The 17,778-nt window shown below is 34.8% G+C and overlaps 1 protein-coding gene across 1 annotated transcript in view; it reads right to left on the reverse strand.

The window, feature by feature from the left end:
• Positions 1-5,614: 5,614 nt before the first annotated feature.
• LOC142337640 (uncharacterized) overlaps positions 5,615-17,778 on the reverse strand; it is a 173,572-nt gene continuing 161,408 nt past the window's right edge. The window contains exon 9 of the mRNA XM_075387024.1: positions 5,615-6,983. Within this exon, the coding sequence (XP_075243139.1) occupies positions 5,720-6,983 (1,264 nt within the window). The 3' untranslated portion in view covers positions 5,615-5,719. The remainder of the gene's footprint in view (positions 6,984-17,778) is intronic.

Genomic DNA, 17,778 nt, shown 5'->3' on the forward strand with positions numbered 1-17,778 from the left:
AGAGACGAACAACGAGCAAACGCCACCACCAAAAAAACCCGAAGGGGCTAAACAAAACACTAAAACAAATCGGTTCAAAGAGGACTAGCAAGAGACCCCACCCAGTTGGGACGGAAAAAACATAGGCAGCACCGCGCCCACACAAGAAACAACAAAACCAACGAAGGCTCAAAACGCAGATATGACGCTAATTACAATTCCAGATAGCCCAGAGACCACGATAGTCAATGATTCGGAGGAAGACAACCCCATGACCCCAATGGAACCAATACTAGCATCCATGGAACTACAAATAAGGAATCCATAAGGATTATTACTCATGAACAACCCCCAACATCGATGGAACATATCAGCTCTGACGTTGAACATTTGGCCCCTAAGGATGAAGCCTCGCATGCGAGTCCAACATCAACATACAGCACCGCCCCATCAGAAATGCCGACTACAGCTGGCCAGAACGCAAGCCCAATCTCATATCTAGGTACAGATGACATTGAGTGCTTAAACCAAATTTTTGACTGCTAATCAGCCAAAAATTCACAAAGCAGGGGAAGTGTGGTACACGTGCAACCAAGATATGTGCAACATGTCCTACATACTAGTATGAACACTTTATAGTAGTAAACTATATCAGTATTATTATATATCCCAAACGGACTCTCTAACCAAATGGGCATTATTCATGCTGTAAACTTACTTTCTGTTGCAACTTTGTTAATTCTCACTTATGAACATTATGTTTAGAACGAGCAGGTAGTGGCTGGTAGCGCCTTCTCTTTATGCATAGCTGTGAATGACACACCGCTTTTTGCCAAAACTTTATGGAAAACAGTCGTTCGTTGAATAATGCTTTAACTGCTCTTTTGGACTAACCACAGTAACGATATTTTGACGATATTTGAATGACACTTTGTGATAATGCTTTTGCTTCTTTTGGAGAAATTGAAAAAAACTGGACCTTTGACTGCAGTGCGTTATTGAATGTAATTTTACACTAAATGTTGACCTTAAAAATAGTTAAGAGTCGGTTGTGTTAATATTTACGTGAAATCATTGTTGCCAATTTGTTCCAATTTCTGGGCGCTTGAAATTTACCCCAGTTATATCATCTCGACTAAATTCACTCTTTGACTATTATATCACGAAAATTTTTGCGGAGCTCTCACCGACCACATGTTCCTCTAACTCTATTGCAATATTTTTTAGAATAAAAGCAGTCTGTAAATTGTATGAACAAAATTGGGCTAAAATAGAGTAAATAGAATGTTACTACTACTTTTAAATATGGAAGGTTATATAGAATACTTGAAGAGAAAATTTCCTTAACTAAAGAAAAACCTAATTTAAAAAACTCTGAAAATGAGCCGGAATTGGGAAATGAAGTGATTGATATGAATGAAATTAATAAAGGAGCAGTGTTGATTTCAATTTTCTTGTTTTATTTTTGTTGAAAGATACCACATCAGATTCCAATTTGAAAGTCTGGGTGTCGAAATATCAAGCGTGCTAATCAGATAACAGTTCTTGGGGGAAAATTCAGGTGTTCACATTATAACTTAAGCCCCCTCCTCCCCCATCATCGCAAATCTATCGTAATGGAGGCATAAATGTAGAAAAGGGAATTGTTGACCTACGCCTCACCGTGACAAGACATCAAATTTTTCATAGGTTAGGGTATATTGTGAGAGTTGAGCAAACATCACATCACCTGACTTGCCCCTATGAAAAAACCCAGGCAGATCAAAAATGCCTATAGTCCAGACTTTTCGGTGCGTTCATGTGCTCGTTCAAAAACGCTTATAAAAAGACCCTTCCAGACCAAAATGCGATATGATACATACTTTGGCTCGTTCAATTTATGAAAGACTCAGAAATACCAGAAAAATTCATGATCCAGTCTTTGGGTTGTTCAAGTTATGGAAAGACTCAGGTGGACCAGAAAATTTATGATCCAGAGTTTGCCTCGATCGTGTTTGCAATACTTTTGAAGGAATTAATTGTTTCAGGTAAATTTTTGTTGTTCTGGCCTACCCTAATGGGGAGGAACTATAAGCTTGACTGGGTTTTTGTTCTGTCAGTTTTGCGGATCGATATATTCATCGTAGAGAGTTATGAGTGGTATCATTAGAAAGCTCGTACCTTATAGAGTATGAAATGGAAAAGATTTTTTTGAATTTGTTTTTTTTTCCTGGCAGTCATCGAGGTCCGCAAATTTATGAATTTTCGAATGATATCCGTTGCTTTGGTTCACGTATTTTCGGAAATTGGGGCCAATTTTTGTCGATTTTGAGATTTCAAAAATTGTTAATTTTGTCCAAAATGACGTTATTAATTTTGCCTATTAGCCCTATTGAAAGTACTGAATGGTTTGCTCTGACAATTTTTGCCATATTTTTCATTTAAATAATCACTAAATTTGCTTCTTTATCGCATTTTGATCACACTTGCCAAAGTAATTTTGAGAATTAAAACCTTTTTCTAAACCTTAAAACTTTTTGAGAACCAAAAATATTCTAAACTGATTGAAAAAAATGCATCGCAGCAAATGCATTTTTTTCGATCAGTTTAGAATATTTTTGGTTCTTTTTTGCACCCATTGCAGAACATAAAATTTGCTTATCAAAGTTAAATTTTTGACAGCAGCTATCTACGATGATAAAATGCTGCAATATCAGGTGTCAGAGAATCTCTCATGGTTTTTATGGCTTCGCCAAAGTGTTTTCGTAAAATTAAAGTGTATTCTTATGTTTTGCCCGCATTTCGTGCTCATTTCCAGTCTGATGACATATTATCAATTTTACGAGACCCAATTGGCTCTTTTAAATGATATAAGTGAACCTTAGTAATGCATTCAGTTGATACCTAACGGCTCTGATGACAATAATAAAATTGTTTAGCGAAAGTCTAAGCGAAATCTTGATTTTTGCCACTTATATCTTAATTCTGTCTAGTTGTTACTTAGTTTTAGTGAACAAAAGTTGAACCTGTTTTGAGAGAGTGCAAATAAATCTTTCTATTGGCTATATTTTTTATTAATTGGTGTAGTGACTTTGACACAAAGTTTTTAAAAAAGTTTTGTGGTTTGTCCACTTTGAACTTGCTTTATGCTGCCTTGTCTGATTACCATTTTATTAACCTCTCTTGTTGGCTGGATTCATTGTATATATAGAACGTTTTAGTGAATAGCGTTCGTCTTAAACGGCTTCGAAACCGTTCTCTTGCAAAATCTAATTTAGTTTTATTTCTTTGTTTGTATCTTGCGTTCGTTTCTGGTCGCATTACATATTGTGGATAATGAGACGTTCCAATGATTTCTCCTCATGAGATATACTTGAAATTAATTACCTATTTCAGTTAGTAGCTGATGGTTTTAGTGAACTCGAAACCAGCTGCTTTGTTCTGCTTTTTGACGACTTATAACTTGGTATCATGGAGAAGATCCCTTTCAGTGTTTTGTCAGTGAACCATAAATACTCTCCTTGTTTTCATGTTTCAAGAAAAAAATATGGATTTGATAACGTGCGTTTTTATAAAATAGAGCCTTGAAATTGTTTTAGTGACCTTGAATGAAATGTTTAAAAAAACAAAAGCTTTTTTGAGCTCTTCTACATTTTGTTCTGTTGCATAACTTAAATTGATTCGTGACATCTCCCATCCAACTTCTTATGCAGAAAACATTAACCTCCATATCGTTTATACCCAACAACTCATAACTCCATGAACTAAACGCCTCGTGTTTTCGTAAAATGAGGGCCCATTGATATTCAGCTTTAAGTCAATTGAAAAATCATAACTTTTTCAATTGATAGCTTATGATTGTGAAGGGTTCAGTGCTTTGTTTTGGTAAATTTTTTGGAAAAGTTGGTTGATCTATTAGTTGTCTCATTTGAATTTTTATGGTTGTAATGAAGATTAAAAAATTTCGTTTAAAAATTCTTCAGTTTTCGCATCGCGAAAGCAAATAATTAAATCTTTATTTTGGCGGTTTTTTATTTAATTGTTTCATGGCTCTGGTACTTTGATTTCTCATAAAATGTTGTGATATGCGGATTTTTGAATTTTCTGTTTTCGTTTCACATTAAATCATTAACAACGAATTCCATTGGCTTAAAAGAACAGAGCGAATAAACTCGGAAAAAAAACGAATTGCGCTTGACCGTGTTTAACTATTTTGTCGTTTTCGCTTTGTTGTTTGCCGTTTATTGTAGTGTTGTTAATGGGAGGTGTCTCTGATATGATTTTATCTAGTCCAACCGTTCATCGAAATTAACCCCTGATTTTCACCAAACTGATGTAAGGGTGGGAGGGAGGATAAATTCTATGGGGAGTAAAACCATGAAAATTCAGGGTGGTAATAGGGGCAATGGGAGGTTTGAATTTATAGGTTTTACACCCTAAAAATAACCCCCAAAAAGATGTAAGATAAGGGGGTAATTTAAGGGGGGGGGGATAAAACGATGTAAGGTTAGGGGGATAATGGGGGTAACGGGATACTGTTAGATTTTACCCCCCACAAAATACCACCCAAAACGATGCAAGAGTAGGGGGTAAAATGATGTAAGATAAGGGGGCAATAAAAGCAATGGGGAATGGGAGGAATTTTTAGATTTTATCCAAAAATCCAGCCTTACGTTTCGTTCAGTGTTATTGGTTATCGCTCATCATTTTACTGTCATAATAGAAAGTTGATCAATTTTAATGATTAATTCCACAGCAAACAATAACTCATATAACAGATGATTGAATTGATATTAAAACTATTTTTTTTAAATTAGGAAATTTTTATTTTGAAGGAATAAGGGTTACTAAATATGGAAAAATTTAATTATTTTTTTCAAATTTGAAGGATGTGATTTACAAATTTTGGTTCACTGCCGATCATTGTTATTTATTATCAGTTCAGTTCGAATCATTACTCGGACCAACGTCACATATTAAACCAGTACTGAATCATAGTATTCCAATTTTTGATAATCTTAATACGTTTCTTGCAACGTTTTAAGACTGTAAGTCATCGTCATGATGAAGAAGTGCATCGCCCAAAATTGATTCGCCCATCATGGGGAATCAAAACCAAGAATGCCATGTCTATTATCAGAAAAAAGATTAAATGGGACTTATACTGCACATCATGAGTTGAAAGATACCCTTAGGATACACTGATACAGTACTGGGCCGACGATATACAATTGGAATCCAATGTTTAAGCAGTGATGGCAGGCATTAAGGTCCGGGTAGTGGTTTGCGTTTGAAACATTTTTTGGATCTTCTCTGTTTGTGCCGCCGTACTTTATGCACGCCTCAGTTACAGAGCAGGTGTTATTACATAGTAAAACATATTGAAAAGGTGGCACCTGCGTCAGTGGTTGAAAAAATATGCATGCACTAAACTGGGGCACAAATGGAGAATTTCCCGTTTTTTAAACTCAATTACCTATTATCTTCTAACAATTTGGGTATTTTTGAAAGTTTTTTTACTTGTCCTCATTTGAAAAACGGTTCGAGAAGTCAAAAAGTGTGGCTGAGCGGGGTCGTAACATTGAGTGCTAACGCACATTACGGAGCCTCCTTGTGCTATAGCGTATTGACTATAGACTTCATTTAGATGTAGCAATCTTGACAAAATTTTTTTTAATTTTCGTAAACCTTAGTAGTCAGTGTCTGGAATTAACAGTTTGTTGCAATGTCTGATGTATGTAAGTGTACTTTGGTTAGATTGTTATAGCTGACAAAAAATGGCGATAATAAAAGTAAGAATGAGACATGGATGAATGCCACGATGTCGCACTCCAATGTCTTTATCATCGAAATTCGGCTGGATGGGTTGTCTAGGAACTTCGGCGGTAGTTGTTAGTCCACTTGTTATATTTGCAGCCAAATCGCTGGTTGAATTCGTCACTGCCACAAATCCAGTTGCAGTTGTTAGAGGTCTTTGCGCAGCCGTTGCAGGTTGTCGTTCATTTGCAATAGTTGCAGGTGCCTCTGCAGTTGTTGCGGGTTGTCGTTGGTGTTCACTAGTTGCAGGCCCGTCTGCAGGTGTTGCAGGTTGTCGTTGATTTGCAGTAGTTGCAGGTCCGTCTGCAGGTGTTGCAGGTTGTCGTTGATTTGCAGTTGTTGCAGGTCCCTCTGCACGTGTTGTTGGTTGTCGTTGGTGTGCAGTTGTTGCAGGTCCCTCTGCAGGTGTTGCCGGTTGTTGTTGGTGTGCAGTTGTTGCATGTCCCTCTGCAGGTGTTGCAGGTTGTTGCAGATTTGCAGTAGATGCAGGTCCGTCTGCAGGTGTTGCAGGTTGTCGTTGATTTGCAGTAGTTGCAAATCCGTCTGCAGGTGTTGCAGGTTGTCGTTGATTTGCAGTAGTTGCATGTCCGTCTGCAGGTGTTGCAGGTTGTCGTTGATTTGCAGTAGTTGCAAATCCGTCTGCAGGTGTTGCAGGTTGTCGTTGATTTGCAGTAGTTGCATGTCCGTCTGCAGGTGTTGCAGATTGTCGTTGATTTGCAGTTGTTGCAGGTCCCTCTGCAGGTGTTGCTGGTTGTCGTTGGTGTGCAGTTGTTACAGGTCCCTCTGCAGGTGTTGCAGGTTGTCGTTGATTTGCAGTTATTGCAGGTCCCTCTGCAGGTGTTGCAGGTTGTCGTTGATGTGCTGTAGTTGCGGGTCCTGTTGAAGGTTGTTGGTTCACAGTTGGGTCAGGTTCTACCGCAGTTATTCTGAGTACTGGTGAAGTTGCTGCAAGTCCTGGTGCAGTTGTTTCTAGCTCATTCGCAGTTGTCTCCAGTGTCTTTGCAGTTGTTTCTGAATCGACACTACTTGACGCAAGCGGTGCCGTAGAAGACAGTGGCAACACTGAAGATATTTCTGGAATAAGGGTTGTTGTTACTGGTTCTGGCTGTACCGTGGTGTATAATGGTTGACAGCTCAATCCACTGAAACCCGGATCACATTGACACTCCTTGGTGGTAAAGTTGCAGACGCCACTACCGGAACAGTCTCTGTAACATAAAGTTATATCTGGAAAACATCTGAAATTTAAGAGTTGCTGGCGAGTTCAACCACCCAAACAATACTTTTCTTGAAAAATTAATCTGAAAAATGGGCTCAAATGTGACGTAATTGATTAAATATATAATATAAGCGGTGAATTCTTTGTCACCGCATAAACTTTTTAACTTTTTATGATGAGTTACAATTCGTAAAGTTATCGCCTCTAGAAAAACGATGGTCTATTAAACGCGCCTTTTTATAGTCACGAACTTTCAATCTTTTGCGAGTCGGATCTTCTACGACTGCCATCTATTTGTTCCGACCCCACTTGTGGGGGGAGGAACTATATACTCAAATGGGTTTTTTTTGTTCAGTCAATTTTGGCCGATCGATATATTCATCGCAGAGAAATGTGAGTGGTATCATTAAAAAGCTGGTCCAGCGTAGAATTCAAAATTAAAAAGATTTTTTTGATTTTCGTTTTTTTTTTCGAGGAGTTATCGAGGATTGAAGTTTTGTGTGAACACGGGTTATTTGTTCACTTTTAGTGTGATTTTTCTTATTAAAATTAAGATATTTTCTATAAAAATAGTGTTTGAAACTTCAAATTCTTGCAAAAAAATGAACCAATTTCGTGTTCCTAAAAGACTAAAGGCAACAAAAAAAGATTAGTTCTGGTCTCATAGGGTGCTTCAATATCAAAAAAAGTTCGAATTCTATTTGAGAGCTATTTTTTTATAAAATTTTTCTACTTTTTTTGCTTTTTAAAATCCCCTAGAGACAAGTCACTTTTCATATCGAGGTTCACTAATGAAAAACCTCTTTGACAGTCAAATGAAGCCCAATGCACAAAAAAACATTGTTTTCGAAGAATTGCTCATGTTTTTTTTTAAATTCGACTCTGATTTTTCGTAATTTTAAATGAAATTTTGAAACTCTTTTTGGGGTTTTACTAAAATTTTGGAGTCTTATGGCTTGGACTCATTGACTAACCGTTCAATATGTTCCGTAATGAGATTTAAGTGAGTATATTTAGTGCTTCGAGTGAGTAACAGCTAATGGCTGTTAAGACTTTAAAAATAATTTTTCGAAATTTTTTTTGAGCATTAACCAATCATAAACTTATTATCATGATCTGTAAGTCATTCTCTGTGATGACAGCACTCTCTTTCGTCCTTCGGTAATCAAATTTGATCTTTGGATCTTTGGTTTTATCTTCAAACGTTTAGTAATAAGACTTCAATGACACAAGATTTCAAAAATTTTTCAATTTTTTTTGGATATTTCCGTATTTTTGGTTACTTTTCAAATCTTATGACATTACCTTAAGATTGACAGCTCCTATCGGCTTCAAGAAAACGTTCATTGGATCACAGATAAATTTTTCAGAGAAAAGCTTACAGTTTCAGATGTCTTCGACTTTTCCTTCTCGCACTTCTACTGAATTTTTGGGTTTTGCATGACTTTGTTGTTGTTTTCATAGCCATAAGACATGTTGTGATGTCTTATTGATCACCTATGAATGACAAACATCTTCATACTCCTATTGAAGCATATTTGAGCGTATTTATTGACTTCCGTTGAAATTTAATGAATTTAATGGCTGTTAAGAATTAAAAAAAAATTTCGAAATTTTTTTTGAACATTAACCAACCTTGAAATTTTTGTGAACTGTTAGTCAGTCTCAGTATTGACAGAACCCACCTGCTTTCTACTGAAACCAAAAAAAATCGTTGGCCCTTATATCTACTAACTATTGATTATATGACTTTTCAACACGACAATTCAAAATTTTTAAAAAAAAGTTGGAAATTTTCGTATTATCGGTTACTTTTGAACTCTTATCACATTATCCAAATATTATACATATTATCGAAACAATATTCTAATCCCATTGACTTGAATAAGACATTCAGTGGATCACAGATAAAGTTTTCAGAGAAAAGCCAAAGGTTTAAACGGCTTGAAAATTTTCTCGCACTTCTCCACTGAAATTTTTGTTTTTGCCTGATTTTGTTGTTGTTTTCTTAGTCATAAGTCTTGTTGTGATCTCTTTTTGATTCTCTATGCATGACAAACATTTTTTTTCTGCCATCGTGTTATTTCTGAGCGTAGTTATTGACCTCCGTTAAAAGCTTTCGAGTTACATGGCTGTAAAGATTTTAAAAAATAATTTTTTCGAATTTTTTTTGAACATTAACCGATTCTATTTTTTTTCGTGGACTGTTAGTCAGTCTTAGTACTACAGCATTTTTTTTCACTTCAAATACTCAAATGCAGCCAATAATAATCTTGTTAGCGGTTTTATCTTCAACCCATCAGTTTTAAAGTTTCAAAGTTTAAATTCCACTAGTTTCCGTATTTTTTTTTAATTTTTGGGCACTTTTTCCTATTTAAGGATGCTTTGTAATCTCATCACATTATCCTAATACTAATGGTTCCCATTAGATTTGGCAAGACGTTCTACGGATCATATATAAAGTTTTCAGAGAAGAACTTATGATTTAAACTGCTTCGAAACTTTGTTCTTGCACTTTTCTACTGAATTTTTAGTTGTTGCCTGTCTTTGTTGTTTTCATCTTCAACAACTTGTTGTAAGGTCTTATTGAAGAAACATGAATGGCCAACAAACTTCTTGTCCCATGGAGGGATAATTTAGCGTATTTAGAGGATTCCGTTGAAAGCTAATGAAATTAACGGCGTTGATACTACGAGTTTTCTCAAAAATTTAGTAGTTCTTATATATTTGTTCACATTTGATTTGTTGACACTATATTGATAAAAAAAATCCCATTGCTGTTAAAAAATTAATCGAACATAGAAAAGTTTCAAGTGAAAAGTTCGTTTTTTAATGCTTTCGACTCTTTTCTCGCTCAATTTTTTTTCCTGATATTGCTGTTTTTGCCTGTTTTTGTTCTTTAGGTAGCCGTAAATTGCTAACAGGTCTCTTAGGCTTGTGATTGAGGATTGAATTAATGATATTACCCGAATCAGATGGTCAGTTTTTAGCCTTTAGTATGAAAGTTTATGATATATATTTTCAAACATTTTTCAAACTTTTCAGTTTTTGTTGTTTTTTTCGTCAAATTGTAACTTATTTTCATCAATGAGAGGTCAAATCCAATTTTTTGTAGTCCAAAAAACATATCTAATGATTTTATTTGTCACCAATGCTCAGTTTGTTGACAATATGCGTTTTTATAAACGTTTTTTGAGTGGTCAGTTTTTGCGCTTCTTTTTCTCTTCTTTCAGAACAATCGCGTAGTAACAGATCCAATGGTTTACTAATGTGGCCCAAATAAACTTATTTATTCCCTCTGTAAAATTCCTGCTGCAACTGAATTAGTAGAAAAAAAGAATTGAATTAAAAAGGCATATATTCAGATAATAGCTAATGATTTTAATGGTAGCAATAGTTTGTGTTTTCGCAAATCGTTTCTAATTTTTAAGGTTTTTCTTTAGTTCGTTTCTGAGGCTATAACTACCCCAAGACAAGGCCTTTTGGTTTTGTACTAACTTTTTAGTAATTTATCAAGGTTTATTCAGTTAAAGGCTAATGATTTTTAAGACTTGAATTTTCTTGGTTTAAAAAATGTTGATTAATTTTTGAATTTCGCCTCATTGATCGTTCTCTTTGTTGACTTATAACATAGACTCATTAAGAAAACTTTCCGTCCGCTGTGTAGATAGGAGAAATTAAATTTGAGTAGTTCAGGTTTTATCTGACTTTATTTTGACGTTGTTACTATGTGCTTTTAAATTTAGATCTTCAGTTTTTGCCGTGAAGTTTTTGTTTTTGCTAATTTTTTTGGTTCTTTTTTGTCTCGTAGTCTCTTAAGGTCAGATCTCATTGGCGCTGTAATAAGGCATGGCATTATGTAATTCAATCGGTAGATAGGTTGTGTTATCATTCTTTTAAACTCAAACATCTATTTTTGTTATTTCTTCATTTGTTTGACAATTAAGTCAAAAATGTAGATCAGCTTGGGTCGGAACATCATGTGCGAACGCACACTAACGAGCCGCCTTGTTTTATTATGGTTTTAAAACCTCAACGTGTTTCGTCAGTGGAAACAAGGAAATCAAGGATTCTTGCGGGGAAACTAGGATTTAATAATTCACAGTTCAAATCTCATATGACTTTAAAAAACACACACAAAAAACAATTTATGGAGAAATATGAGACCAGGGAAATCATATATGATTCTTGTATGAATCCCAGAAAATCATATAAGATTCTTGAATGAAATTCGGGAAACCAAATATGATCCTTGCATGAAATTAAGGAAAGTTGTATGATGAGCAACCCGGGACGTCGTGCGACCCTCATTTAGGGAACACGTGTCATAACATCGGAAGCATTTATGTGACAATAAAGCATGTTAGTGGACATTTAATTTCAGTTTTGCAATAACTTGGGAGACACCAATGGAAAAGATCCCTGTTCTTAGTTAAGATTCAAAGAAAATATTATTATCCTGTTATTACGTTGATGAAAGCTCTGTGCATTTGTAGAAGTGGGATAAATTACGGCTAACTAAGACAACCTTTCATTTTTCACGGCAATTGCTTCATTCGCAATCGCTAAACTTTTTTACTTTTACTGTACTCTATTGTCATTTTAAAACGTGTAGTGTTGAATGGCAGTGAAAACTCGACCTCCGATAACATTTAGAAAGTGAGATCTTGAAGACATACAAAAAGTCATATACTTTCTATAATATTTTAATTTCTGTACTTTTAACTCTTCTGAAAGTCAAATATCACCGGAAATCTTCACGACCATTATGACCGTCGTGAAAAAAAACTTTTCGGGAATTTAAACATTAAGATCTCTTCCCTTAATCGAAGAAAATAAAATTAAACTGATACTAATTTTAAGCAATTTCAAGATTCTTTCAAAATGTGAATATCATAATCAGGACAGAATTCGTTGACTAACGATAAATCAGCCAGGGTTGATTATAAGAAACTAAAAAAAACATAAAAGATAATGCTAGCCAAAAATAAAAGAAATACATATTAGCGAGCTAAAACTCTCAAAAAACGAAGCACGGAAGCATCTTCTTATTCGTTTAAACCAAAGTCTGATCATAGCTATTTTTGGTTCACATGATTTTGATCATAATTTATTTAAAACTGTGCTTCAGCTGATTTGGTATTAGTTTGAACGATCATCTTAAATCGCGAAACTATCAATTTTGATGTAAATCGCTACAGAATTTTATTGAGGAATCAAGTTCTTAAGCAATGTCGAGTGTTTCTGAAATGTTAATTTTGTAAGAACAACAAACTTTGAATCAACATTCCTTAGTTCTACTCTGACAAATTTCTTGCAAGATCTTGCTAGATTTTTTCAGAGGATGCTTATCTTGCAAGATTTCGGAGGTTGGTGGCAGAGCAAATCAGTGCTGAATCAGTATAAAGATATTCTGTTTTTTAAGGATGGCCAGTACTCTGTTCATGTCACAATTTAAAATGGCCAGTCTGATTTTTGAGTAAAATATACTTCATGAATATATGTTCAGCTTAACTACCGCCAAAAAGGTTTGCTTTATAAGCGATTTGAACTTCCGCGTGAGTAACTGTAACATTTCTTTGCGCAGCAAGTCGTAACCAATAATCTAAATTGGCTCCGTGTTAATTGATAACAAACTAGCTGATGTATAAATAGTGTGTATACTAGTAATTACCAGTTATAGGCTACAAAGGTATGACGTTAACTGCTCAATCTTCATTTTGAGTATAAGTAATTTTCAGACTATACAGCAAAAGTTTTTCCTTGGCCAACTCTACGACCTCAATATAATCATAATGAAGGAACGTTGCACACAAAGAAAATTAATATTTTCTACAGATGCAAAGTTTCAGAACTGAAATAGTTTTTACTCTTGAAATGTGCTGGTTCAGCACTGAAAAACTCTGAGACTAAAGTACTCAAGGGATATTACAAGCTCCATGTAAATTACGCTTATTTTATAACGGTTTCAATTTTTACTTTGGCAGCTAGAGTCCCTTTTAAAGTCTGGTTTCCCAGGAATGCATCATCTCTGGTCGTCAAAGAAGCTAAAAAGGCACACGCTCAAGTTAGGATTGGTTTAATGGACACATGACTTGCAAATGTAATGCTAGAGTTCAACGCTTATCTTGAAAGAACCTAGCGTTATCTTAATCTTGAAAGAATCTTGCGTTGCAAAAATCGTGGAAGATCATGCAAGATAGCCATCGGAAATAGACTAGAGTTCATCATCAGCCCCATATTATGTGTATTTCACAAAGTCCTAAACAAGATTCCATAGATCTGAAAGAAAAAAAAATGGTCCTTCAAATAGATTAGGCACGTTTGAATCATTATAGCTGTCTCACAAGAACATACCAAAACTTCTAAGTGCTCATGCTCTATGTAGAACAACAAAAGGACCCTATTTTTTGGTTAATTTATTGAACGACCAGTAACCTAATTCATCAGAATACTGACTGCCCTTTTCGTTTTTGAGAAACTGCCACTGAGAAAATGTGCTAATTTACTTTGTAACGCTTTTTATACTCAAATCTTGCAAGGCAGTTATAGTAATAGAACAGCATGAATTTTGTGAAATTTTTTTAGCGTTAATAATGTGTCTACAAAGTTAATTCGCACATGGAATTCTAAAAATAATTGGCTCGTTTGTTTTCGTGTTAAACATCAGTAATCACTTTTAAGACACATACCACCGTTTACCCGCAAAAAGATTCAATCTCATGATCTCAATTGGCATTGAAATATGGAAATGAAAAACAAAGAAAACTGTTTGTTTTCTTAAGCAACAAAAATCAAAATATCACATTGTTTTGATTTGAGGCTGTAGATAAGATTACTCCTGCTTCTGAATGAAGAATGAAGGTAATAGTATCAATAGCAACAAACTTTGGAACAGATAACTGATGTTAAGTAAAAGAACGAAGCAACAAAATTGTGACTTTTTAAATTTTGTCTATCGGTTATGACTCCTTACATTTTATTTTGTCTTTCTGAGCATCTACTCTTTAAAAATACTATGAACAGAATCAGTGAAAACTAAAACTTGTATAGAAAAATCAAGAATATTTTGCTGGAAAATTTAAAAAAGTGCTAGATGTATCGTGTATAGGAGCGCATTTGAGAAAACGAAACTTAAGTATTTGAGAAATTGCCAAAACGAATTGAAACTAGCGCATTATTAGACAACTGGGAAGATAATGCAGCTATTAAATAACACTAAAGTCAATTTAATTGCGCAAAATGTAGCAATTCTCCAACGTTTTTCTTAAAATGTTCATCACCAATCAGTTTTTAGGAAAATTTGTCTTAAAGAAAAAGAGTTATCAAACTCATTTCAAACTCCGGGCAAAACTGAGTTGCGTGTAGATTTGAGAGAAAACATGACAACTGCATGATAAAAAATTTAATCAACTCTGATTCCTATGGGCTCTCGTAACTTGCACTATTAACTCGCTGTGGTTGATAAGACCACTTTTTGCTGCTATACAAGCTTGTGAAGACAAAACGACAAAAGGGAGTAGTTTTTACCACACAGTTGACTTTCCACCCAATAAAATTCGTCATCCAGTATGCTTCGCCTCAGAGTTTGATAACTTCGCAACGTGAATGAATATCGCGTGGTTTTATTCAGTGCTGTGTGCTCTGCAGTGTTTAAATGACTCACTGCCGTGGCTCACATTCTCCTCCAAATTGTGCAATTTCGCCTAATTTAGCTCTTACTCTACATTTTTTCAAATTCTCTCTGAGTGTTAAAATTTATGCTGAAATTGCTTAAACTATGGCTTGTTTGTTTTCGTGTTAAACATCAGTAATCACTTTTAAGACGCATACCACCGTTTACCCGCAAAAAGATTCAATCTCATGATCTCAATTGGCATTGAAATATGGAAATGAAAAACAAAAAAAAACTGTTTGTTTTCTTAAGCAACAAAAATCAAAATATCACATTATTTTGATTTGAGGTTCTAGATAAGATTACTCCTGCTTCTGAATAAACAAGGAAGGTTTTAGTATCAATACCAACAAACCTTGGAACGGGTTACTGATGTTAAGTTAAAAAACTAAGTAACAAAATTGTGACGTTTGAAATTTACTTTATCGGTATTGACTCTGTTCATTTCATATTGTGTTTCTGAGCAGCTACTCCTTAAAATTACTATGAACAGAATCAGTGAAAAATAAAACTAGTATAGAGAAATTAAGAAGAATTTGCCTGAAAATTTGAAAAAGTGGTAGATGTATCTTGTATAAGAGGGCAATAGAGAAAACGAAACTTGAATACTTGACAAATTGCATAAACAAGTTAAAAAGAGCGCATTATTAGACAATTGGGAGATAATGCAGCTATTAAAAAACACTTAAGTCAATTTAAATGCAAAAATTGTGGCATTTTTCAAACATTTCTCTAAAAATGTTCATCACCAATCAGTTATTAGGAAAACTCGTCTTCAAGACAAAGAGTTATCAAACTCCTATCAAACTCGGGGCAAAACCGAGTTGTGGAGTAAGTTTGAGAGAAAACATGACAACTGCGTGATAAAAAAATATAATCAACTCTCATTCCTATCGGCTCTCGTAACTTGCACAACTCGCTGTGGTTGATGAGACCACTTTTGGCCGTGTTTGCTGCTATACAAGATTGTGAAGATAAAACGGCAAACTGGAGCAGTCCATTCAACTGCAGTGACATAAATTATACAATTGTGGTAATCGCAATGAGAATTGATTAAAGACTTTACCACACGGTTCGTTTCGCCCCCATCGAAAATGGTCATCCAGCATGCTTCGCCTTAGAGTTTGATAACTTCGCAACGCGAATGAATTTTTCGTGGTATCGTTCATTACTCTGCAGTGTTTATATGACTTACTGCCGTGGCTCACATTCTCCTCCAAAGTGTGCAATTTTGTCTAATTCACCTCTTACTCTACATTTTTTTCAAATTCTCTCCAAGTGATAAAATTTATGCTGAAATTGCTTAAATTATATCAGTTAATTTTATTCACCGCTTATCTTTCAGATTTTCAGAACTTTTTTTCCGAGTAGCGAATATATGTTATTTCTACACTAATTTTTAACGGTGATAATACATTGTTATTTTTTCTCCGCATTAACATCATCAGCAACGCATTTGGTACAAAATTCAACTCCCTGAACGTCAATTTTACATATTTCTAGGGTAAAATCGATACATAAATGGAGCGGATGCGTGATACAACTCACGCGAAAAATAGGTTATTAGGTTTGTACTTGTATTTCCCGGCAAAAATTAGGACACTTTTGCGAACATGGGATACGATATTCCCTTCCATTTTGCCGGTTTCTGCTAAAGTACCTATTTTCCGCTATATTGTTCCACTTTCAATGTATTAACATAGTAAAAACGAACACGAGATACACGCATCGGGCATATCTGCCCGTGACGATTTGGGTATACCTCTGCATCGTAATGTATTGTTCAAATAACATATATTCGCTGCTCCGAAAAAAGTTCTGAAAATCTGAAAGATAAGCGGTGAATAAAATTAACTGATATAGTTTAAGCAATTTCAGCATAATTTTTATCACTCGGAGAGAATTTGAAAAAGTGTAGAGTAAGAGGTAAATTAGACGAAATTGCCCAATTTGGAGGAGAATGTGAGCCACGGCAGTGAGTCATTTAAACACTGCAGAGCACACAGCACTGAATAATACCACGCGATATTCATTCACGTTGCGAAGTTATCAAACTCTGAGGCGAAGCATACTGGATGACGAATTTTAATGGGTGGAAAGTCAACTGTGTGGTAAAGACTGCTCTTTTTTGTCGTTTTGTCTTCACAATCTTGTATAGCAGCAAAAAGTGGTCTTATCAACCACAGCGAGTTAATGGTGCAAGTTACGAGAGCCCATAGGAATCAGAGTTGATTAAATTGTTTATCATGCAGTTGTCATGTTTTCTCTCAAATCTACACGCAACTCAGTTTTGCCCCGAGTTTGATATGTGTTTGATAACTCTTTGTCTTTAAGACGAATTTTCCTAAAAACTGATTGGTGATGAACATTTTTAGAAAAACGTTGGAGAAATGCTACATTTTGCGCAATTAAATTGACTTTAGTGTTATTTAATAGCTGCATTATCTTCCCAGTTGTCTAATAATGCGCTATTTTCAATTTGTTTTGGCAATTTCTCAAATATTTAAGTTTCGTTTTCTCAAAAACGCTCCTAAACACGATACATCTAGCACTTTTTTAAATTTTCAAGCAAAATATTCTTGACTTTTCTGTACAAGTTTTAGTTTTCACTGATTCTGTTCATAGTATTTTTAAAGAGTAGATGTTCAGAAAGACAATATGAAATGTAAGGAGTCATAACCGATAGACAAAATTTAAAAGTCACAATTTTGTTGCTTCGTTCTTTTACTTAACATCAGTTATCTGTTCCACGGTTTGTTGCTATTGATACTATTACCTTCATTCTTCATTCAGAACCAGGAGTAATCTTATCTGCAGCCTCAAATCAAAATAATGTGATATTTTGTTGCTTAAGAAATCAAACAGTTTTCTTTGTTTTTCATTTCCATATTTCAATGCCAATTGAGATCATGAGATTGAATCTTTTTGCGGGTAAACTGTGGTATTTGTCTTAAAAGTGATTAATGATGTTTAACACGAAAACAAACGAGCCAATTATTTTTAGAATTCCATGTGCGAATTAACCTTGTAGACACATTATTAACGCTAAAAAAATTTCACAAAATTCATGCTGTTCCATTACTATAACTGCGTAGCAAAATTCGAGTAT

This window comes from Convolutriloba macropyga, chromosome 4 (genome assembly GCF_964194025.1).
Source record: "Convolutriloba macropyga chromosome 4, txConMacr16.3, whole genome shotgun sequence".
NCBI classification, from domain to species: domain Eukaryota; kingdom Metazoa; phylum Xenacoelomorpha; order Acoela; family Convolutidae; genus Convolutriloba; species Convolutriloba macropyga.